Genomic DNA, 23,913 nt, shown 5'->3' with positions numbered 1-23,913 from the left:
TGACACTGTCTAACCATCTCATCCTTTGCCGTCCCCGTCTTCTTTGACCTTCAATCTTTCCCAGCATCAGGGTCTTCTCCAGTGAGTGCTCCCTTCTCATTTGGTGGCCAAAGTATTTGAGCTTCAGTTTCATTATCTGGCCTTCCAGGGAACAGTCAGGGTTGATTTCTTTGAGGATTGACTGATTTGTTCTTCTTGCAGTCCAAGGGACTCTCAAGAGTCTTCTCCAGCACCATAGTTCAAAAGAATCTATTCTTCGGCGCTCGGCCTTCCTTATAGTCCAGCTCTCGCAGCCATACATGACTACTGGGAATACCATTGCTTTGACCATGCGGACTTTTGTTGGCAGGGTGATGTCTCTACTTTTTATCATGCTGTTTAGGTTCGCCATCGCTTTCCTCCCAAGGAGCAGGCGTCTTTTAATTTCATGGCTGCAGTCACAGTCTGCGGTGATCTGGGATCCCAGGAACGTGAAGTCTGTCACTACTTCCACAGCTTCCCCTTCTATTTGCCAAGGAGTGATGGGGCCGGATGCCATGATCTTAGTTTTTTTGATGTTGAGCTTCAAGCCCACTTTTGCGCTCTCCTCTTTTACTCTGAGCAAGAGGCTCTTTAGATCCTTTTCACTTTCAGCCATTAGAGTGGTATCATCTGCATATCTGAGGTTGTTGATCTTTTCCCCAGCAATCTTAATTCCCGCTTGTGATTCATCCAGGCCAGCATTTCGCATGATGTACTCTGCATATATATTAAATAAGCAAGGTGACAGTATACATCCTTGTCGTACTCCTTTTCCTATGCTGAACCAATCAGTTGTTCCGTATCCGGTTCTAACTGTCGCTTCTTGGCCCTTATACAGGTTTCTCAAGAGACATGTGAGGTGGTCTGGTACTCCCATCTCTTTAAGGACCTGCCATAGTTTGTTGTGATCCACACAGTCAAAGGCTTTAGCATAGTCAATGAAGCAGAAGTAGATATTTTTCTGGTACTCTCTTGCTTTCTCCATAATCCAGCGAATGTTGGCAATATGATCTCTCGTTCCTCTACCTCTTCGAAACCCAGCTTGTACTTCTGGTAGTTCTCTATCCACGTACTGTTGAAGCCTAGCTTGTAGGATCTTGAGCATGACCTTGCTAGCGTGTGATATGAGTGCAATTGTGCGATAGTTTGAACATTCCTTGGCATTGCCCTTCTTTGGGATTGGAATGTATACTGATCTTTTCCAATCCTGTGGCCACTGTTGCGTTTTCCAAATTTGCTGGCAAATGGAGTGCAGCACTTTAACAGCATCATCTTCTAAGACTTTGAATAGCTCAGCTGGAATACCATCACCTCCACTAGCTTTGTTGTTAGTAATGCTTTCTAAGGCCCATTTAACTTCACATTCCAGGATGTCTGGCTCAAGGTCAGTGATTATACCGTCGTGTTTGTCAAGGACATTGAGGTCTTTCTTGTATAGTTCTTCTGTGTATTCTTGCCATCTTTTCCTAATCTCTTCTGCTTCTGTTAGGTCCCTACCGTTTTTGTCCTTTATCATGGCCAGCTTTGCATGGAACGCTCCCTTGATTTCTCCAATTTTCTTGAAGAGATCTCTAGTCCTTCCCATTCTATTGTTTTCTTCTATTACTTTGCACTGTTCATTCAGGAAGGCCTCCTTATCTCTCCTTGCTGTTCTCTGGAAATCTGCGTTCAGTTGGGTAAATCTTTCCTTTTCGCCTTTGCCTTTCGCTTTCCTTCTTTCCTCTGCTATTTGTAAAGCCTCATCAGAAAGCCATTTTGCTTTCTTGCATTTCTTTTTCTTTGGTATGGTGGTGATTGCTGCCTCCTGTACGATGTCACGAACCTCTGTCCATAGTTCTTCAGGCACTCTATCTATCAAATCCAGACCCTTGAATCTATTCTTCACCTCTACTGTATATTCATCAGGGATGCGATCTAGGTCAAACCTGAATGGCCTCGTGGTTTTCCCGATTTTCTTCAGTTTAAGTCTGAATTTTGCAATGAGTAGCTCATGATCTGAGCCACAGTCAGCTCCAGGTCTTGTTTTTACTGACTGGATAGAGCTTCTCCATCTTTGACTGCAAATTATATAGTCAATCTGATTTCGGTGTTGCCCATCTGGTGATGTCCATGTGTAGAGTCGCCTCTTAGGTTGTTGGAAAAGGGTGTTCGCTATGACCAGTGTGTTCTCTTGACAAAACTCTGTTAACCTTTGCCCTGCTTCATTTTGCTTTCCAAGGCCAAACTTGTCTGTTATTCCGGTTACCTTTTGACTTCCTACTTTAGCATTCCAGTCCCCTATGATGATGAGGACATCATTTTTTGGTGTTAGTTCTATAAGGTGTTGTAGGTCTTCATAGAACCTTCCTTTCACCATCAGACACATCCACAACTGAACGTCCTTTCGGCTTTGGCCCAGCCGCTTCACTCTTTCTAGGGTTACTTTTACTTGCCTTCTGCTCTTCCTCAGTAGCATATTGGACACCTTCTGACTTGAGGGGCTCATCTTCCGGCATCATATCTTTTAGCCTTTTGTTACTGTCCATGCACTACCATCTGGTTAAAGTGTTCCAATGGGTTTCATATAACAGGAATGTCCAGAAGCCAAAATGATGTTCACTATCTCAGCTGGGTAACCACAGTGTTCTAGAGACTTCTTTTCAATACCCAAGCAGAAGGGTGGAGGCAGTCTGGATTGGCTGCAACTAAGGACACTGAAGAGGGATGTAATGTGCAAGTGGGATGATCCATGTAAGTGACATTCCCATTGCTACCAGATACAACTATGGTCTTCTTGGCCAGTAGGGAGCTATGAAGATGACCTCTGCTACCTCCTGGCTGATCCTGATGAGAGTTCTGGTAATGAGTGGAATCAGAAGGAATGCGTATAAGTAGGCAAAGGGACAACACAGTGGTAAGGGTGTCCAAACTGTCAGCTCCTTCTGACTGGGATATGCTGGAGATGTTGAGATGCTGTGTGCATTCTTGCTCAAAGAAGAAGCTGGTGTGCCTTTGTTGAAGGAAGCAGGAACTTGTCATGCCTTGGCATTTCACATGTGCCTTTGACACCATTCTGTTGGTGAGGATTAGAATGTCTTGTCTGGTCTTGCTGAAATTTGTGGAGGGTGAGACAAATTGCTCTTAGCTCTACCCAGTTTACTCTGTGTTTGGCAACGGAGTCACTCCATTTATCCCGGATTACCTGGTGGCTGCTGTAGGATCCCCAGCCAAGGAGACTTGCATCTGAAGTTATCTGCATCTGGAAAGGCTCTGGAAAGGGAACATATTTTTTGTAGACTGGAGTCTTGGAGCCACAACAGGAGGGATCGGCAAACTTCTCACAGTAGAGAAATCTGCTTGTGCTGTTGCTGATTCTGTCCTGGTGTGAAAGCACGAATCACCATAACAGATGTGCTGTGTTCTATGTAGCCCAAGAGACAATGTTCATGCTAGAAACCAGCAAGACAAAATACAGGCTAGGAACAACTGATCCACCCATGTGGCTTGAGAAGAGAACAACAGATCTCTTGAGGCTGGATAGACATCTTCTGGAAGGAACAGCATGCAGAGGGAGACTGTAGTGCCAAGGTAAATGATGGACTTCACAGTACACTTTAAACGGCTGATCAGGAACCAGAGCAAAGCTGGCTGCCTATGATGGCACCAGAAGTAGAACTGTTCCCCCCCCGCCACAGTGAATGTCCCAAGAGTTCTCTGTTGAGTTCTCCAAAGAGACTTTCCAAAGGGAAAGAAGAAAGTTTAGTTTCTCTGAGGACCACCATAACTTTTGCCTAGAGAACTGGAAAATGGATCACCAAGAACTGCATGGCATCTAGCTAGCATACACTATGCATGCCAAGGCCGAAATGGACGCTCCAGCTGAGGGCTGAGAGTGCCAAGACTAGCACCTTAAGAAGCTCCTGGAGTCTCTACCTCTAGAGATTTGGATCCTGGAGATTTGGATTCTGAACCCTCAGAAGAGACCTAGTGTCATTAAAGCCAAGCCCCATCCACATGGCCAGCCCCTGCTGAAGCCTCAGTTTGTAAGTAATCTCCATTGCCACCCCTGCCCCACCGTGATCTCAGAATGAAGGGAAGGTGTGCCAGTTTCAAGAGATGGTACAACTACTCCTGAACCCTAGGAAGTCTGGCTCAGGCACAATGGTAGCTGCCAGTGACTGAAGGAAGAAGGCTGCTATTGTAATGAAGCAAAATTTTTCTCTGCATCTGAGACAAGCTGCAAAGCCACAGATGGGGCAGAGGATTTTTTAAGATATTTATGCCAACTAGGGGAAATAAGGAGAAAGTCCTAGTGAAGAGAGCTCACTGTTGGAAGCTTGTCCTATCACAAAGCAAGTCAAGACATGGACTGGGGATATGTGTTCAGATGGACCTGGAAGTTATCCAATTAATTTGCATATGCCCTGCCTCAGAGCAAGTAGGAGGCATAACTCACAGTAAGGATACCATCCTCCATGGACAGAGAGTACAATTAATTAATGGCATGAAGACATGATAATGACTTAAGGAAGTTCAAGGGTCACATGTAGTTATCAGATAAGTTTTTTAATCAGGTGTTGCCAGTCTTGGAACCAGGTTCTGGGGGTCAGGCACCAGCTCCCTCATTACTATGCTGCCAAGGTACTGGGTCAAAGAGGGGAGCTGCAAGTTCTTCAAAACACCTGGCAGAAATTTCTGTCCAGGGAGTCAGGTAATTAAGCAAAACCTATCACCTTCTCCTTCCTCATATGTAAACCAAGGCCTGCTCACTAATCTATCAGGTCACATAGGAAAGCCACCTGATAACACATTCATACACATTAGCCATCCCAGTCCCCTATTACAGCAGGCTGGTGAAGCTAGTAGAGTGCCAATCTATCTAGTGAACCAGCTTGTAGCAACAATTGGTCATCAACAGGAATCATACCTTGTTTTTGGTTTGATAAAGGACTTGTCTGAATTCCTGATGGTACAGTACGAACACAGTCAACTGTTGAAACTGGTGTAGTCACTGTGGCAGGTGATGCAGTTAAGACAGTGGACAGAGGTGCTGCAGAAACTGGAACAGTTGATGTGGCTACTACAGACTTCGCAAAAGCAATGGTTGCAATTGGTGTAGCTATTCCAGTAGATTTTGTTATTGTAACAGTAGCCATAGTAGTTGTGGGTGAGACTGTGGTATGGGAACTATTTTCAGATTTTTCACTAGTATTCACTAAAGCAGTACCAGAAGAGCAGGTAGCTTCCTTATATTCTGAATGACTAGAAATGGTTACAGGAAATGGCGTCACAGTAATACTAGTAGCAGCAGCAGGAATGGAACTTGTCCTGGGAGATAGTGGTGCAAACTTAATATTAAATTTCTGTGGTCCTGTTAGAGGTTGGGGTGTTTTAACTGCAAGGATCTTCTGCTGCAGAGCTCCAACAGCATTCATTACCAACTGAGAGGGCAAACTATCCACTGACGGCCGGGCAGCTGAAAATAAAAACTTACAAGGTCAAAATCTAAGTTTCTTTCCCTCTCCATATCCCAGCATAAACCAAGACATTCTCTGAGACAGCACAGTTAATACTAGTCTTTGTAAGAAACAAAAGAACTCTTTTGTGTAATTTTTTAACTTTACTGAATAAAGTAGTTCAAAACTGGGCATTTTACTTCAACACTGATTTGTAAATGTCAAGTTCTGAATAGGGATGGGCACGAACTAAAACTCAGGAGGTGACGTTCGGCACGCTTGTGGTCTTCAAAGAAATCTCCAAGCTTTTGGGTGTGACTTGGACAATGAAACTCACCCAGGAACTCTGGTGCAAAAATGCTAGACAATGGTGAGGCTGGTGTTTTCCAACACTGGAAACACAAACAGGGACCTTCCAAAGCTTGAGAGGCACTGCTGCCTGCCATTAACAAGAGTTTATATTTGTCGCAATGGGACTCAGATCTACATAAATGTAGGACAAGCGCGCATTCCCTTTGTTGGCATTGTGGCTTTGGATGGAGAGAGTGTACTCACGATGGCAAAGGAGCTTCACTGCTGGGTGTGGTGGTGGGGATTGCTTAGCTAGCTTACTCAGTTAGGGGGCTTTACTTTGCCCTGGATTCCTCTGTTTTGCAATTCAGTTTCCATTTGCTGCAAAGGGTGGGAAAATTGGGATTCAGTTCCTCTTTCACATTATAGCATTTTTGTTCAGCGAGATTTTCCTGCATGCTGTCTGCTTCCTTGGTGCTTTCCCTTCCTTTTTCTTTTCATTTTATTTCACACACACACACCCTTTGGGTTGCAGTAAGACAACAAGGGATTGCTCTTTGGGGTTTTTTTTCAGGCTGCTTTTTCGAGGGGGCTTCAAACTTAGTTATCTGCCATTTTATTCCCCCCCCCACACACACACTGGGCTGCTTTTTGTTTTGGGGTGAACTGTGCTTGTGCCCACTGACTTTACTGCGCTCCAACTAAACCCCCCTCTACTGACCGACTTCTCGGGGGGTGGGGGGGAGATCTGTGCTTGTCAGCTGGCCTCCCTGCACCCAACCTGCTTTGGTAGGCTTGTTCCACAGTTACTGGGGTGCATTCCCTTTACTCCCAGCTCTCCATTTGAAACACCCCCAATTGACGTGCTTCTCTTTGGTGGGCAATCTTTGTGTGCCTACCTTGTTCCAGTTACTGCCTGGGGTGCATTCTTTCCCTTTGAAACACACACCCCCACTGACCTGCTTCTCCTCAGGAGCCATTGATCTGTGCCTGTCTGCCTGCTGCCCTGTCTGCCTGTCTGGCAACTGACCTACTAGGCTGTGGTTGGGTTCAGTGCTTGCTTGGTCAGGTGTTCCGACACCATGAGAGTGGGTGGGTCACGCTTGTGGCCATGGGAGGATGCCATCGCTTTCCGGTGCCACATGGTCATTGGCGACAAGCACAGCCTCCTCCACAGCAGAAGATGCCCCCAGCAGATCATTCAGGATCTTGGTGTCCACTTCCCCTGCTCTGTCCACCGAGCTCTCTGCTGCTCAAGAGTTTTCAGTGCTGCCACCTAAATTGCAGCACAAAACTCTGTTTGGAAGGGAGAAGACTGATTAAATTTACTTGGAGGGGTGGTGGTGGTGGTGGTGGTGATGATGCATCCTCCCCTTCCACCTCCCAAGATTCCCAACTTCCTGCTGCTCCTGCTTCCATTGGTACACTCCCATCTAGCACTCCCTGGCCCAACACCAGGAAGCAGCTGTGCCTCCCACCTGCTCCAACCATGGGCTTGGGAACACAGTTCACCACATGGAAATACTTCTGCACCCTTGGGAGTGACCCATGCATAGTGGACAGCCCTGTAGCCAGGAATTTGGAAGGGGGTTGCCAGGACGCCGGGGGGTGTGTGTGCCAATTAAATCCCCACTTTTATGATTTTTGAATCCTACTGCCAAAGCCCCTGCAGTTAAATGCCTGCTTCTAGCCCCCTCCCTTCCTTCCGGAGGATTTGCTTCACTTCCTGCTCCAAGTGCCTGCTTCTAGCCCCCTCCCTTCCTTCCAGGGAGGACTTGCTTCACTTCCTGCTCCAAGCCAAGGGCACCATTTGCAACATGTTATCTCCAGCATAAACCAGCCAACCATCACCAGTGTGACTGCTGGGTCAAAATGAGCTCCCCAACCAAGCTGATCCCATCCCCAATTCAGTTGCCTGCCTGCCAGCCTGAGCTGCTACAGAAAACAAGGGAGATTCTAGCGGTGAAAATGACCTCATTTCACCCTGGGAAGCCTATTCTCAATCCACCGACCTTAGCTGCCAGCTCCAATCAGCCGTGCTTCAGAAGTCCGGATGGGCAAGATGAGGGAGGGAAACCTGGGGTGGATTTCCTCACTCCTAATCCCTGTAATGCAGGAATAAGGGGAGGCAGGCAGGATCAGTCCTGGATCTCCGTGGTGGGTCTCTTTTTAGTCCCCCTTCCACAGTTACCAAACGAAGCCGGCAAGGTTTGCGCCGGAGCCCATGGCAATGAACAATGGATGGCTGCCTTGAAAAAGAGGAGTGGGATGTGTCCACTGAGGGACCAAGTGAGAGCCAGGAAGTTGGCGCAGGGCTTGGCTCTTGCAAACTGTTGGTAACAGTAGCAGCTGCCATTGTCTTCACCAATCACCAAAGACCCATCTTGCCCCCCCCATCTCTTCCTTTAAGGGCTGAGGGATTTGGGGGCTCCTCTGCTGCCGCAACTTCTCTCCCCCCCTTCAATCATAGCTCTGATGGATTACTGGGCAAGGCTGGCGAGGGGCGTTAAGCCCCCGTAGCTTCTGCGCCCCTCCTTACAGGAGCTGGGTGGGGCCTCAGACCCTTGCCTGGGAGGCCGGGACTCGGGAGAAGGCAGGGGTGCAGCAAGAGACATGTAAGTGCCTCAGATGGGGAAGACTGTGTGGGGGTGCTGCAAATTCGATAGGGGATGCTGCCCTCAGCACCCCACCACTGGCTATGGGGCTGGAGATGGAGTGCCAGGTGTGCTGCGCGCCTGTGTCCGGAGGGGCTGGGACTTGGCCGCCATCATTCTCTGGAGGCACCTGCAAGGGGCACATCTGCATTCTCGCCATTGGAGAAAAGGGTGTTGGCCACTAGTGGAAAGTGGAAGAGGCCCACTTCCACTCAGCAGGGGGAGGCACGGGGGAAGAGCAGGCCACTCAAAGAGGAGCTCCGGGCGCTGTGGTCAGGAGTACAAGGCAAGCCACTCTCCAAAGAGTCATGCTCACAGGGATGCCACCAGTGCTGGGAAAAAGGGCAAGGGAGAGGGCTCAGAAAGGAGCAATGTGGAGGACATGGCCTTTCGCTGGCTGATGCATCACATGTCTGCCTGATACACTATCCCCTCCAGGATAGTGCACTCCATGCACCTCTCCGCGGTGGAGCTGGTCAAGTCTGAGCTCTCCAAAGCAGACTTGAGTGACCCCTTCCGGTTCTGTTCTGTCCTCTGAAAGGTGGCCACGGCAGTGGTGGTTTGGGTTGGGGTGTGTATTCGACTGGGTGGGCATAATCCTTTGAGCCATTCTGCCTTGTTTGAGGCTTGCTTTCATGTTGTGTGGCTCTTCTCATCGTCCGAATAGGCCTTCCCTTCTTTCTGTGCGCTCTGGCCAACTCCTCTCACACTGCCATGTAGCTGACTGCAGCCATCCCGGCCCTCACTCTGCTATGTGGTTTCTGGTCATGACATGGTGGGTGCAAGGGCCTTGTTTTGGAGCTGGCTGGCAACAGTGTTGAGTCAACATCACTGGGGGACTCCCATCCAGAGACACCATGTCGTCTCGATCTGTCTGCTGGCAAGGTTATCACAGGGCAAGGCCAGCTCTGCCTGTGATGCCATAGGGTGTTGGGCTGCATCATGGGGCCTCCCCCCATTCTAATGCAACCTCCTTGCCACTCAGGAAGGTCACGGGCTCCTGTTCAGAGCCACCATGTCACCTTGCTCCATCTGCTGGCAAGGTGATCACACAGCAAGGCCAACTCCACCTGTTATGGGGTCGGGCCACATTGAGCCATCCTTCCCCTCCTCTCACCCTCCCACGGCTTTGTCATTTTGTTCAGTAGATGTCATGGTGCCTCAATCAGCAAACCAAGGTCCTGCATGGGGGGGGGAGCTCATCAGAGAGCACATAAGTCCAGGTCCATGACTGTGTCCGAGACTCCCAATCATCAAGGAGGGTGGTTATTTCTTCCAGTCCAGAGCCATCCCCTCTCACTCACCCCACGGGCAAGGTGCCTGCAGGGTATGGATGTTCCCGGGTGCTCACTCGCTGGGGCTTGCCAAGGAGCATGTCCTGTCATTCAGGCTGGTGCGGGGTTCCAGTCTCTCCCTCTGCTCGCTGGCAAGGGGACTGCCAGGTAGATCCTTTTGCTGAGAGTTGCCAACTATCATGTCCCTCTTATAGCAGCCACAAGCTGGAGCCTGGCTGGGTAAATTACACATGGTACAGAGGGAAATGAGGGCCATCCCTTAGCTATTTGGCTCCGAGCCCAGGGCCATCCCCTTCCACTCACAAAGCTGGCAAGGTGTTTAAGGACATGGGCTTCCCAACCCAAGGTGACTACAGTAGATTAGTGGTGGTTACAGGGCTGGGCCAACCCTTCCCAGGAATTGGATGCTGCTGGTTCGCACTGGAACCACTCCTTCTGGTTGCAATCTGTTCTGTCAAAGGTGGCCGCAGCAATTGGATTGGGCAAGACCAAAGATAAACTGAGAATTGAACTTCAGTTCACACCTCTGTGCAAGCATCTTGGGCTGGGTGGGCAGACTGACCCTAACCTGTTATCACGCTGCCCACAGGGGGGAGTAGGCCCAGGGAGACACTGCCACCATCAACTGTGCTGGTGGTTCCCAAGCCAGGCCCCCTGGCCCTGCCCTGTGAGTATGTTGTCTGTAGACGGAGGGTGGGCCCAGCTACCCTTTACGCAGGGCTATCCTTGAGATTGACCCAGAAGCTTCAGCTAGTCCAGAATGCAGTGGCACATGTTTTCAGCAGAACACCATGTAGGGCAAATATTCATCCACTGCTCTGCCAGCTGCACTGGCTTTTGTGCGGGTAGCCCCCAGGCCCTGGGCAGGGCGGGAGGGTGGCTCTGCCCCATAATTACATTGTCTGTCTGCAGAGGACAGGTGGGCCCAGCCATGGACACAACCATCCACAATAGTGCCAGTAACAGTTCTCTCCCGCATGCTTCCGGGGTGAGAGGGGTGTCCATCCCAGAGACGTCCACTGCAAGTTTGATGCTTCCCCTCTACTAGGTTGCACAGGGTCCGTTATGTCCATTCTATGGCCCAGAACTGACGCTTGACAACATTTCCCCAGAAAACACTTTTCTGGGGGCCCATTCTTTGTCAGGCTATAACTCGGACCCCCCAAGTCAGGGCCTGTTCTATACACTACTGAATCTGTGCCTGACATCTCCCTGAAAAGCACTTTCCTGGGTGCACCTTGTTTGGGTGTCTGTAACTCAGACCCACCCGCAAGTCCAATCTGCGCTTAACTTGTAGGGCATATTGGGGGGGCATCCTGGGGAGGTGCACCGCAAATTTGATGCCTCTAGCTTGCACAGGATCCACTCGATACACTCCAGAACCTGTGCCAGACATCTTCCCAAAAAGTACTTTCCTGGGAGCATCTTCTTTGGGGTCCAATGAACTCCTCCAAGTTCAATCTTCACCAAACTTGGTGGGCAGGTAAGGAGAGTCAGTTGGAGATACCCTGCAATTTTGGAGCCTCTAGAACACCCAGGGGCATCCCCCGTGTCCTGAACTTCCCGAACCAGTTTGATTTAGAAGAGTAGCTGGGTTCAGGATGTTTTCCCAGTTTGTGCCCATCCCTAGTTCTGAGTGATATTAGGCTCTTTATCTGAACCATTTAGAACTGCCCTTACAAGACATATCCGTTTTTGTACTTTTGCCATTACATTTTATCATCTATATTTTGTTGCTGCATACAGATGTACAAAGTGACCAACTAGGAGGTGGACAAGATAAGAGATTTAAAAGATGTGTTCCCAACCTTTCCAAAACTCAAAGTAGTTCTCAAAATATTGTCATCTAAAGAGACAGTGTTTAATAAGGTAATCATCACATATCGAAGACACTACATATTGAAGCACAAACCTAAAATCACATTTTCCAATCACATAGCCCAATCACATTATTCAAGAATTCTTGAAAAGCTAGCTGAAAAACCAAATTTCTCAGTGGACTTATCAGCCCCTTAGCTCTTCTAGAAACCGGTTCAAAATAGTAGATTAAAAAGCTAGTTAAGTCTTAGGTTTAAAAAACCCATCACTAGGTGAGGACAACATGGCTATTTTCAGACCCATGTTAAATGTCTGCCTTGGGCAACGTAACTGAACATAAAACAACAGAGCAAGTATAAGCAATCTAGAATGGTAATTTCTTCCTTTGAATCTGACACTTTTCAAGTGTAGCTTCAGATGTGGATTTGGGACAGAGACTGTGTTGGCCCCCAAACCAGTCCTGGTCAGTTGGGTCTGAGGAAGCTCACCTCAAAAGAGACTTCCCTTGAGCCCAATCCTTCTCTCCCTAATGAATTCAAAAGATGGGAGAGTCTGAATTTGTGTAGCCCACTTCACTGCCCAAACTATAGCATAGGTTGGAACATTTTGGGCTCTAGGAAAGACCACCTGTTCTTTCTTTAATTGAAGATAATTCCATGCAATAACTGTAGGTGCAAAGAGGTACAAGTGAGATGGATGAGGTGCTCAACTCTCCCCCCTCACCACTTTAACAATAGAAAAAAGAATAACTCATCCATCAAAGTATGCTATCTGCATCTGCCACCAGGTCAGCAGGAACCCCCACCTCCATATGACTGAAAGAGCTTGTCTTGAGCTCAAGGAAAGATTGTGGCAGTCTAGGCTCTTCCACTGAATTCAAGCTGCTCCATACTTAGCCATCATTTGGACAGTAAAAAGAAGCTCTAAAACAATGGTAGAGATTCAGAGGATGGGTGCCATGAGGGCATGCTTTCTCTAAGGTGTACTCATTCTTCTGACTAATTCAGGAGGCTTAGGTTGATTTGTTTGAGTAAGAAAAGGGCTAAGAACAATGCAGAGCAGATTTGTCCTGTGTACTCTACTAACTCCTTGTTTGTTTAAAACAGTTTTAGACCACCTTTCCAAAAGCTCAAAATGAAATACAAAAAAGGAATATAAACAACATCAAAGATCACCGTACACAGACCAGGCTGAAATATTTCCTAACCACCTAAATCAAATGCCAGTTGGAAAAGGTATGCTACGAAGTCCTTTCTAAAGACATCCCTGGGGGGTAACATTCCACAATCTCAAATCACTAATCTAAAACCAATGCTTCTAGCAACTACAGTTAAGCTTCCCACCTTGATACAATGTAGAATCTCAATTGAACAACACAGGTGGCATGGGGATTGGTATAGGGAGAGGCAATCTCCAAAATATGTGGGTTCCAGGCCATGAAGGCATTTAGATGTTCCAACCAGTTGAACTGGGCTCCAGAGAACATTGGAAATGAGTGCAAATGCTGTAACACAGGCTGAATAGGTTTACAACCATCTCAGAGTCATCAAAAAGAGGGGCAAGCCCACACTGTTCACTAGCTGAAGCTTCCCAACAGTGTTACCTTCCTGTATTATCAATAGAGAATGATTTAGTACTTTGTCATATGTGTAATACAAAAATTTAATCAGCATATTTCATTTAGTGAAACACAGCTCATCTCTTCTACCACACAGCAATGCTGTATGAAAATTACAATTAAGGTATGGCCATGTTAATATTTACATGAGCAACATCCACAATTGCAAAGATAACCCAAATACAAAATAAGTCACTCCCAGTGGATACTGCAAAGGCAAGTTAAAGGAACTTCAGTCTGCCTAAACAAAACAGAAGTGCAGTGGTACCACAGACACTAGGAAGAAGAAAATATGGGATTTATACCCCGCCCTTCACTCAGAGTGGCTTACAATCCCTTCCCTTCATCGCCCCACAACAGACACCCTGTGAGGTAGGTGGAGCTAAGAGAGCTCTGAGAGAACTGCTCTTGAGGGAACAGCTCTGAGAACTGTGACTGACCCAAGGTCACCCAGCAGCTGCATGTGGAGGAGAAGAGAATCAAAGCCAGTTCTCCAGATTAGAGCCCGTCACTCTTAACCACTACACCAAACCGGCTAACAGAATACATTCCAGCATAAGATTTAATGAGTCATAGCTCACTTCATCAGATGCATGAAATGTACATCCTTGAAGCTGATGTCTGTGTTCTTAAGTACTAGTAGTGTAGTGGACAGAAGAAAACGTGAATGCTGCTTTTAAAAACAAAGACTATAATGGTCTAACCTACCTATGTGTCTCCGTGCTGGTGCACGAACATATCGGCGTGCTCCAGAGGATGTCCTGGTGAAAACTTGTGTTTTGGCAGTATTTGACTGCGGCTCAGAACCAGCAACCTTGGAGACCACAGTACTGAGAGTTGAGAGGTCAAGACCTGTGGGTTGCAACCTGCCTGTGATATAAGCAGCAAGTCGATTGGCTGGATGTAATGCTCCCATCTGTCCCAAAAGCAGCTTGGCCTGAGGATAATTTTTACCATTAACCTGCAAAGAGAGAGAGAAAATGCCAACAGTGGTTAACTCTGCCCTTTTAGACAATGGCAAAGATTAAAAGAACAGCTTAAGCTATTCAGAGGGCTTATGTTACCTTAATTCTGCCTGTTTTCCTTAAACAACTGACCCCTCTCCCCTCCCAACTATATATGTTGAAACCTCTCGATTTTAAAAGCAATTCACCATGTAGCATAGAGTTAGGGGAAAAGTTTAATGCAGGGGTCTCACCAGCTACTATAGAAAAGCTTGTGTATCCCCCAGAAAAGACTGCAAAAAAATCTGTTCTAGGCTTTTTCGTAGATTTTTTTTTCTGTGCTGCTTTGCTGGTAGTCTCATTTCTGGTGCTCTTCATAGTCTATATTGCATTTCTAGGACAGAACAAAACTTGGTAATATGTTGGGGGTGGATGGGAGTGGCCTGGGATATTTTTCATGACTGAAAAGTAGCTCTCATTAAAAAGGATGGTGACCCCTTGTCTAAAGTTTCTTGGGCTAACACAACTAGCACTTCCAAAAGGAATCTAGCATAGTAAAAACATTTAGCCTGGGAAATATCACAGCTATTGTCTTTATTTTTCATTTTAGACTTTAAAGAATCCCAAAATCTGGAGGGGAAACAGAAGAGTGACCGAAGTTGCGATGTGTTTTTTCTTTCCACACTGTTCATCTGAATAGTTTTAGGTAAACATACTGTTCAAAGGCAGAAAAAAAAGTGCTCTCTCTTCCACATCAGTGTTACCTTAACAGCAGCTGCTTAGGGCCAAACTAGACATGATAACAGCCACCAGGTCTAGACATGACCACCAATGCCATTTTAGAGGAAAATGTAGCCATTTTAAAATTGCCACAAGGGGATGGGGCCTGTGGTGGTGCGGCAACAGGTGATCTTGTTCTCCTTTTAAAGTGCCAAAGCAGCCGAGGGGCCCCCGTTTCTGCCCTTTGAAAGACACCGTGGGATTGCCTGTTGCCATCACACTACAGGCCAGTCAGGACTGTATGCCAATCTTAAAATGGGTAAATTTTCCTTTGTTGTGTCAGTGGTCATGGGTTGGTCCCATAGCTGCCATCGTCTATTTTGGCCCTTTTATCCTGTAGCATGTGTGGAAAGGTGAGATCAATAACCTTGCCTACTTTATCAAATAATTAAGCAGATGTAGAAGCAAGATCCTGATAATGCTAGGCTTACTATATATTTAGAGACTGCAAATGGCTACCTTTTCATGTAGTTACACAGTAAGTATTTAAGTAGATGCCAGACAATTTTTGTTAGCCTGATGTATTCCTAGACTCCCTGAATATGTGTACAAAACAGGATAAAAGTTGGTTTTCTAACCATTCCTATTTTCTTTATAATTCTCTGATATTGTGGCAACATATCAATAACATCTGGCCTAAAGAAAATAACAGATTAGGTCACATATCTGCTTGCCAAAAGGTAAATTCTCTTTCATTAACTTTAAATTTCTGGAAAATCACAAAACATATTTATTAAGAAACCTTATACATCATCTCCACAGAGACCTGCTCAAAGTGGCTCACAAAAAACAATACAATGGGTTGGATCCAGCAATCCGTGGTTACAAGACTCACAGATTCCCCCTCCCCCCAGTCCTTTCCAACACAGTGCAAGTTTGTTCCTGGGATAGATGGACCCACATACTTTAATAGCAACATGGGTTGGGAGGCTGCAATGGGAAGGGGGCAAAAATAGACTTCCCTTCCTGCCTTGCAGAGCTGAGCTGATGGAAGAAGCAGAAAGGGTTCAGAAAGTAGGTTGGCTACCCTCTTGGCCCATGCCTTTGCATGGTTTAATTGCAGCAGCACTTGTACACATGAAGCTGCCTTATACTGAATCAGATCCTTGGTCCATGATCAGTGTTGTCCACTAAGAATGGCAGTGGCTCTCCATGGTCTCAGGCAGAGGTCTTTCTCACTGCCTCCCACCTGTTCCTTTTAAGTGGAGATGCTGGGGATTGAACCTGAGACCTTCAGCATGCAAGGCAGAAGCTATTCCACTGACCCAAGCCCACCCCCCTGCTATTTGGGTGCTATATCTTAGCTCTGTGGTCCTCACAAAATTCCTGAAAGAGAAACCTTTTTGGGTATAATTGGATTCCACTAGTGGGCTAGAGAGGTAAAGTTGCCAGGGGAAAACCTTTGGTCTCTATGCCCTTTTGTTGGACCTCCAGAGTCGCTTGTTGGCCACTGTGTGAGACAGGATGCTGGACTAGATGGAACACTGGTCTGATCCAGCAGGGGGTTCCTTATGTTCTTAAAGCATTCACCCTTTTCACTGCAGCCACCCAAGCCACATGGCTATTATAATTCACACGGATCCTGCAATCCCAGGAATAAACTTTCCAGGGGTCAGTAAGGATGGTTGGTGGGAAGAGACTGTAGGAAAGGTCCTGTTAGCATCTTCCACTAAGAGGTCACTGGAGTCAACCCAATAACATTTAAAAAACAAATGAATTATAATAAAAAAACAAGCCATAAAAAAGCTAGGAGCATAAAACAGCATACAGCAAAATTCATCAGCCTAAAGCAATACTAATAAACCAGTCCTCGAGCTAGAAGCAGATCATAAAAACAGATTAAAAAAATGGAACTCTTCGGTTAAAAGCCTGGGTAAATAGAAATGTTTTAACGTGGTGCCTAAAGGACAGTAAAGTCAGGGAAAGACTTTCCAAAGCTGAGGCATCACCACTAAAAAAAACAAAAAACACTTGTGACCTTGATCACCACCCATCTCACTGCTGCAGATGGGGAGGGCATAAAAAGCAAGATTTGGTAGGAGGATCTTGTCCTTGACAACAGCCAGGCCACTGCCAGGCAGGCCACTGGACTTTAACTTTAACTGGAGTTCCTAGACAGTTTCCCAAGGCAACCCCCACATAAAGCACGTTACACTAATCTAATGTGGTTTTGGATCAGAGCACGTTCACAAACACTATAAAACTGTTTTAAGCCAAACGATAAAATACTGAGAACCTCATAGTGAATTACCATAAGAGACTATGATAGACATTTAAATTACAAGGAGCAATGACCTCAAACCACATACGAAATGCAATACGTAAGACCAAAATGATGAATACAGACAAATAAATTTATTGCAAAGGCATCTGGGCTGTTTCATCTGGAGATTTAACAGGGGGGGGGGGTTTAACAGCTCTCATCAAAACATTAGTCTTCACCAAGACTCTTAGCAGCTGCAATGAATTTAGTTAAGCTAATACATAAGCATTATTTTCCAAACTTTGCTCAACCTATTGGTGCAGCTTAGTTCTCATGAATGGCAGATATGGTGGCAAACCTTAGTGCCTAGACTATACTATTTGAGATACTGCAGCTGAAGTTCAAAAACAGAGAAAGAAGTTTGATCTCAACAGAAAAACCTACCTGAATCAGGCATGAAGGATTCAAATTAGATTTGCATGTATAGGCAGCCAGTTTTCCTGCAGGAAAAAGTCCAGCATAAAAAGGCAGGCCCTTCTTCCTTTGTTCTTCTAATTTGCCCAAGGAGCCAGGGATTAAGAATGTTATTTTTTCTGTCCTTTTGCTTGGTGACAATCTATTATTAGGTGGCTCCAAAACAGGTATGTGAACCTTTTCATCCTTGTTTTGGCAAGAAGGCACGGAGATTTTCACTCGGGAAGAATAGATGGGAGTGTTCTTCTCATCCCAGGTTTTGCTTTCAGATACTAGATCAATAGCAAAGTTTCCCACTTTGAGGGACTTTGGCATCTTGTTCTTGATGTGCTGTGATAGGATATTCAAGATCTCATTGCGATCCTCCTCCCAGTTGCAATCAGAAACAATCTCGATTAGTTTGGTTGTCCCATTTGGTGTGGTGTGATGTACATAGGAAGTGGATGGATCTCCTGTACTACAGGAAAACCACCAACTTTTCTCTGGGAAAGAATGGAAATAGGTTTCTGCAAGATTGCAGCTTTATATAACCCAGGCTGTTTTATTATCTATACAGCCTACCTTGTACTAGCAGCAGCAGAAGCTAAGTATACTAAAGACACAGAGCATAGCCATCTGAAAAACCATTGCTACAATACCCACATGTTTCCAGACAAACAATCTTGTTCCTTAATATCCACTTAGACCCCATGTATCGGAACAGGATAGAAACTTTTAAAAGTCTCTAAACAGAAATCTGTATTTGCCAGAATTATACCCTAGTGGACAAGAATTGTTTTGAAGCTAAAGCTTGCATTAAACAAATTGCCAAAGAAAGAATGTTGATATTTTCTGAGTTCTCCCCACCACCACCTGCAGTCGTTTTTTTTAATTCCAAGAGAAAATAATTCCTGGAGTGGTGGAACCCATATGAATAAACAACTATCTGGGTCATGTCAGTGGAGAGGCCTGCAGAGAGAAGGAAGGGAATGAAGTCGCTCCATCCTTCCTCTTTCATCAGCAGAGCTGCACTTGTGGAAGAAGGGCAATTTTATCCTGCCCTTCTCTTCCTTAACTGCAGCCCACCTCCTCACCCCCCCTCACATGGCTTTTTGTCCACAGGGGGCTCCGCATCTACAGGAATAACCTTCCCAAACAAAATTTACCTTCCACTGAATAAAAACCAACTTTGGCTACAATGACCAAAATACATTATAAAAAATGAAAACCAAATGTACTCATCATGCCTTCAAAATTTTCAAATTTGATTCAAACTGGGAGCTGACAGTTGCCATGAAGGCATTATATACAAATAAAAGCACATCTACTTTCACATCCCACATAAGTATGAGGGTATAACATTTCTTATTTTCCCCCAAAGATATCCTTGGACAAGAATGGAAAATACCACCTCAATCTCTACTCCATCACTTAAATCCTTTCATCACTTAAACTATTTAATGCTAAAGAGCTTCTTGCTCTTTAGATTTCATATCCGAAATATTGTTTTTTTTCCTCTACCCTCTAACACCAATAAAACACTACTCTACTGATTCTCTGTGCAGATGCACACATAATTCTACAAGACCTCCTGTTAGTGCTGGCAGTCACAGCTAGCTGTGGTTGGATCCAGAAAAGGGAATTTACACTACACAGGAAGGGATGGAATGAATGAGAGCACAATCCCATAGCACACTCCCAGTGCCCAGAATTTTCAGGGATCCTGTATGAACACCCCAGTTTTATAACTTGAGAATTCAAGATTTTAATCTTACCTCCAGGCTCTTTACCATCTTCCATTTTAAGGGGCTGAAGCTCAGAATGCTCCTGGGAAAGAAAAAAGAAAGAGCAAGAAATATAAAAAGATAACCCTGAGACTTAAAAAAAATACATCTCCATGAATAATACATATCTAAAAGCAAACAACACAAACTCTAGCATTCAAATTGGGAAGAATGAAAAATAAAACTGTGGCACAAAATTTCGTATCTTAAGAATAGGTAAATAGTTATTTAACTGCTAGACAGTTCAGCAATTGTGCAGTGGCAGTGTTCTACAACTCAGGTTGTTCTTACCAGAGCTGCATATATTAATAGAGAATACAATCTCACCTTTTCGATGTGTTTTTCAGAATTCTGAAGACACTTCTGTTGTTTTTTCTCCTGCATCTTGCGTTCATATATTCGAACACGGGCACAGGTCATCATACTTTCAAAATATAAGTACACAGGGTCCTTATCCTCCTCTCGAATCTATAAAACAAAATAAAGAAGTTTCAGATTAACTAACCACCTATGGGAAAACCTCATTGTGTATCATTCTTCTTTCAGTAATGATCAAATTGTTGCTGTTTTAATAACATGCCACCTTTCTGCTCTAATGGGGCTTTCAAAGTGGTTAACAATACTTAAAAGCAAAACTAATAAAACTATATTAAAAAGCAGCAATGAATCTAGCAATAATACCTAAAATAAATAAAAGCAATAGGTTTTGGTAGTTAGACAAACTTTGCTCAGCTTCTAAAGACAACAGTTTATATCAAGTGAACATCTCTTGAGAGAAGGGTGCAAAGGAAAAGACCTGTCTCTGATAGACACCTCTGGAGGATGATCTCAACCTGCCCATGTGGGAGAAGGTGGCTGAGTCCTAGACCTTTCCAACAGCTCCATTCATTAGACCATGGATGGTTAGTTCCACAACATAGGTTAGTAAGAACTGTTGTTGCACTTTCCTTATGAATGCACCTGTGCTATGGAACTGGCTTTCCAAGGATGTAAGGAAGGCCCTGACTTTGCACAGGTTTTGGATGTTCTATGCCTTTATAAGAAGTTACATACACAGCAATATCTTTCTTTTTGTATCCTATGCCTTTATAAGCCAATGAGTGAAGGTTGTGGCTTGCTTCCTGTATTTTATATTCCTATGCGATACCATATTTGTTTTCAAATTTAATGCAAGGAACCTTTAAGTCCCACTGGATGCAAACATTTTAAATAAATTAAGAGTCTCTCTCCCTTGCATGGTACCCCCCATCGAACAGTCACTGAATTCTGAGTGCTTGGTCCTACTGTGGGATTAATAAAACAGACCAGAGATTCTGATGGTGCACAACCCATCCCATTGCCTAACAAATCTCCTTTCCTAAGCAAGTCTTAATGTTGGAATTTCCCAACTTTATGGTTCTGGGGGACTTCACTATCCAGGCTGAGGCTGTACCATCTGAAGGAGATTTAGCACTGGGCCCTACAAATACAGTTGGATGTTCTGCGGAAGACAGGAAGACCTAACATGTTTCTTCAGTCCCAAATCATCATCTATCACTAGCTGATATGGTTAAGACTAAAAGGGATTCAAAGTGCCTTCCGGGAGTGGGAAAGGTAATAGAATAATCTTTCCTAGTGGAAAAGAGATTCAGATGGTTTCTTGACACCTTTGGGGAATTTTCTCACTAATATGGCTGGCAGTCATATAGATGATTTGGTAGGATTTTGGAATAGGGGTGGAGCTCACATAAGTTACTGCTCCTAAAAACTCTCTTCCACACACGGGCTCCCTTGTTCTCTGCAGACCCAGGAGAATGAAGAAGCAGAAATGACTGTTATAGAGGCAGTGGGGGCGAAATGTGCTGAACTTTTCTGTAGTAACAATTTTTTCAGTACAGTGCATCAATACAACATGGTAAGAGGCGTATTCTATTTTGTCTCAAAGGAAGAAACTGCCAATGTGAGTAGAACACTAACCAATTTGAACAGCATTTTGTTGATAAAAATTGCTCACGTGTTCTGACTTAAAAGATACAGACTGTTCCTGAGGTTTCTGTATATTGTGTTCGTGTGGATACTTTTCAGTTAGCACTGTGATGTGCACAACTTATTTAGATATTTGAGGCTTGCCACCTGCCCTCTGGAACCTCATTCGCCACAGCTTATCAAATTAGTGTCTGGCTTCAGCTGCAACCTCTGACTCACCAGCCTGTAAGGCATCCTCAGCTCTCTTGCCACAGTCCTGGGTATCTGGGAAGAGGGCCCAGTCTAGCCTTCCAGACAGCAGAAGGGCTTCCAGTAGAAGGGCTTTCACATGACACACAGCAAACAGGTAGAAATGGGAGTGGGGTGGAGCAGGCAGAAATACATATATGTGGAAACATGGCCTGTATTGTTCACCTCCAAATTCCCAGCTATGTGATGGCCTTTTCAAGCCAGACCAGTTGATTTCCTTCAGGTTGCTTGTGTTTGATTTGCTTACATTTAACAGACTTAGCTACCACAAATAAGAATGAAAACTGAACAGTCAAACTGTCACTTTGAACTAAAGTAATTTGTATTTAATTGTTTAAAAGTTATGAATAACAATGAATCACTTAGCTAAACACTAAAGGATATTATATATTTTAAACACCAGTACACAGAACTTGAAAGGCCCTCAGAACATAGTTGTACCATCATAATATAACACTGAAAACAGTGTTGGCTTCTTCCCATATTTTTGTAGAAGCAATTATTCCTTCATTCATAGCCTCTAAAATTAAATCAAGCAAAGCAAAACATGAGACAGTGTTCTAAATTTGTGCAGTAATGCATGATTATAGTCACCAGCCAAATGGAATAAATACCTCCATCAGTTTCCCAACAGATTAAAATTGGAACCAGTCCAGTCAATCAATGTTGTGCAAAACCCAGAATCTTTCACCCACATAGTTGATGGGCTATGTTGACATATAACACAGGTACAGACGTTGACAGAGCTAATAATACTATTTATATGTATAATTACTGAAATTACCCTGACCTGCTTGGTTTAATGGCATTTGCTAAATTGACATGCATAATTTATGGCATCGTTGCTGTCAAGCATCAATCCAAGTGACACAGTCAGGCATAAACTGAATTACCAAATAAAGTGTTTATGAGTTTTTAAGGACAAGATCACCATAAATGATGGCACAGGAAATGTTAATATCATTTCCTCAAAATCTGCAGTGCATGATTTTCAGTAGGCATTTGTGGCATTTCCAAAGAAACCTCTCAATAAGCAGTTTATCAGTCAGTAACTGCATTACTTTGCAACGAGGCCTCAAAGGCAATATTTGTAGTAGAAACCAGTCTAAGCCTCTTGTTCTTTATATTATGGGTTTAAATTTTAGGCTTCCTTTGGCATGTAGTTATTTTATGGAGGAAAAGTTTTAAATGTTCACACATTCAGTGCAATCCACTGCAAACTCATCAAGAAATCCACAAAGTAATCAAAATACTAACATTTTTAATGTTGATGTAAAAAACTAATTAAGGCATTCTAAACTGTATATAAATGGATTTTATAAAACTTTATTCCACTCATCTGAATAATGACCTGCATTCATTTTAATAGCCTAGAGGTATTTTAGAATTCACAGTATTAATCAAAATGGCAGAGAACATTATACAATGATTTAAGTGTCCCAAATCTCATTATTTAGGATTTGCTACACTAAGATATCTGCAGCACGTTTACATTTCTATATCCAGAATGCCATAAACAACTAATAGAAAGCTAAGTGCTGTAAATTTCTTTTACAATGAGGTGCCATGATGCTGAAAAAGTAGAGATTAAAGTGAGATGAAATCTATGAATAAAAGGAAAAACAAATCTCTGACCTACTTTTACAATGCAGTACCAAGCTACTTATTGGGAACCAACCCTATACTTGTTTATGCATATTCATTCCCAGCTTTAATAGGATGGGTGGCAGTCTTTGTCTCCCACCAGGATAGATCTGGGTATTAGAACTCAGATCAGAGTCATCAGTTTTTGTGAGCTGATGATAGGAGGGGCTGTGGCTTGTGGTGGAGCTTAATATCTGTTCCTACGAAGTCCAGCTAGAAGACGCTGGGAATACCTTTCTCTCTCTAAAAGCTGCTGCTAATCCATAAAAACAATGCTGAGTTAGATGTATCAATGGTCTGTTTTAGTGGCATTTCCTGCTTTTGCCACAGTGGCATTTTCTGGTTTTGCCACAGTGCTTGCCGTGAGGATGCTGATGCTGGAACCCTGGTTGGGGCAACTGGTGGGCAGCCTTGAGCAGACCTGGGCTGGTCCTGGTTGGGCTCTGACTTTGAGAAGTCCTGGGCATCTGATGTTTCCAGACTGGACTTGGGTGAGTCGGTCCTGTGGTTGGCTTCATCTTTGCTGCCAACCAGCTGCTCCACAGATTGTGTGGCCTGGTGGAGGAGCGATGAGGAAGGACTGAGGAAAAGGGTGGACCTGGCCTGTTTCATCTGAGTCCCTGCTCCCCTGGACATTCTTGGGTGCCCCTGTTTGTCATTGGACATCCTTGGAGTGAGTTTGAGGGTTTTAAAACAACTTTTGTCATCTCTGACCATCTGGGCCGGGGAGGATCCTGCTAGGCTTGGATAGTCCTGGAG

General features: G+C 44.7%; 1 protein-coding gene across 1 annotated transcript in view; it reads right to left on the bottom strand.

Moving 5' to 3' along the window:
* The window catches only part of LOC107126016 (MAX gene-associated protein-like), a 98,278-nt gene that overhangs the window by 39,463 nt on the left and 34,902 nt on the right, over positions 1-23,913 (bottom strand). The window contains exons 11-16 of the mRNA XM_015429510.1: positions 19,624-19,764; positions 19,262-19,339; positions 19,044-19,058; positions 17,504-18,013; positions 13,841-14,093; positions 4,928-5,476 (exon numbers count right to left, since the gene is read on the bottom strand). Coding sequence (XP_015284996.1) covers positions 4,928-5,476; positions 13,841-14,093; positions 17,504-18,013; positions 19,044-19,058; positions 19,262-19,339; positions 19,624-19,764 — 1,546 coding nt within the window. The remainder of the gene's footprint in view (positions 1-4,927; positions 5,477-13,840; positions 14,094-17,503; positions 18,014-19,043; positions 19,059-19,261; positions 19,340-19,623; positions 19,765-23,913) is intronic.

This window comes from Gekko japonicus, unplaced genomic scaffold (genome assembly GCF_001447785.1).
Source record: "Gekko japonicus isolate JY-2015 unplaced genomic scaffold, Gekko_japonicus_V1.1 scaffold251, whole genome shotgun sequence".
Lineage (NCBI taxonomy): Eukaryota > Metazoa > Chordata > Lepidosauria > Squamata > Gekkonidae > Gekko > Gekko japonicus.
This window is presented reverse-complemented; position numbering and strand designations above follow the sequence as displayed.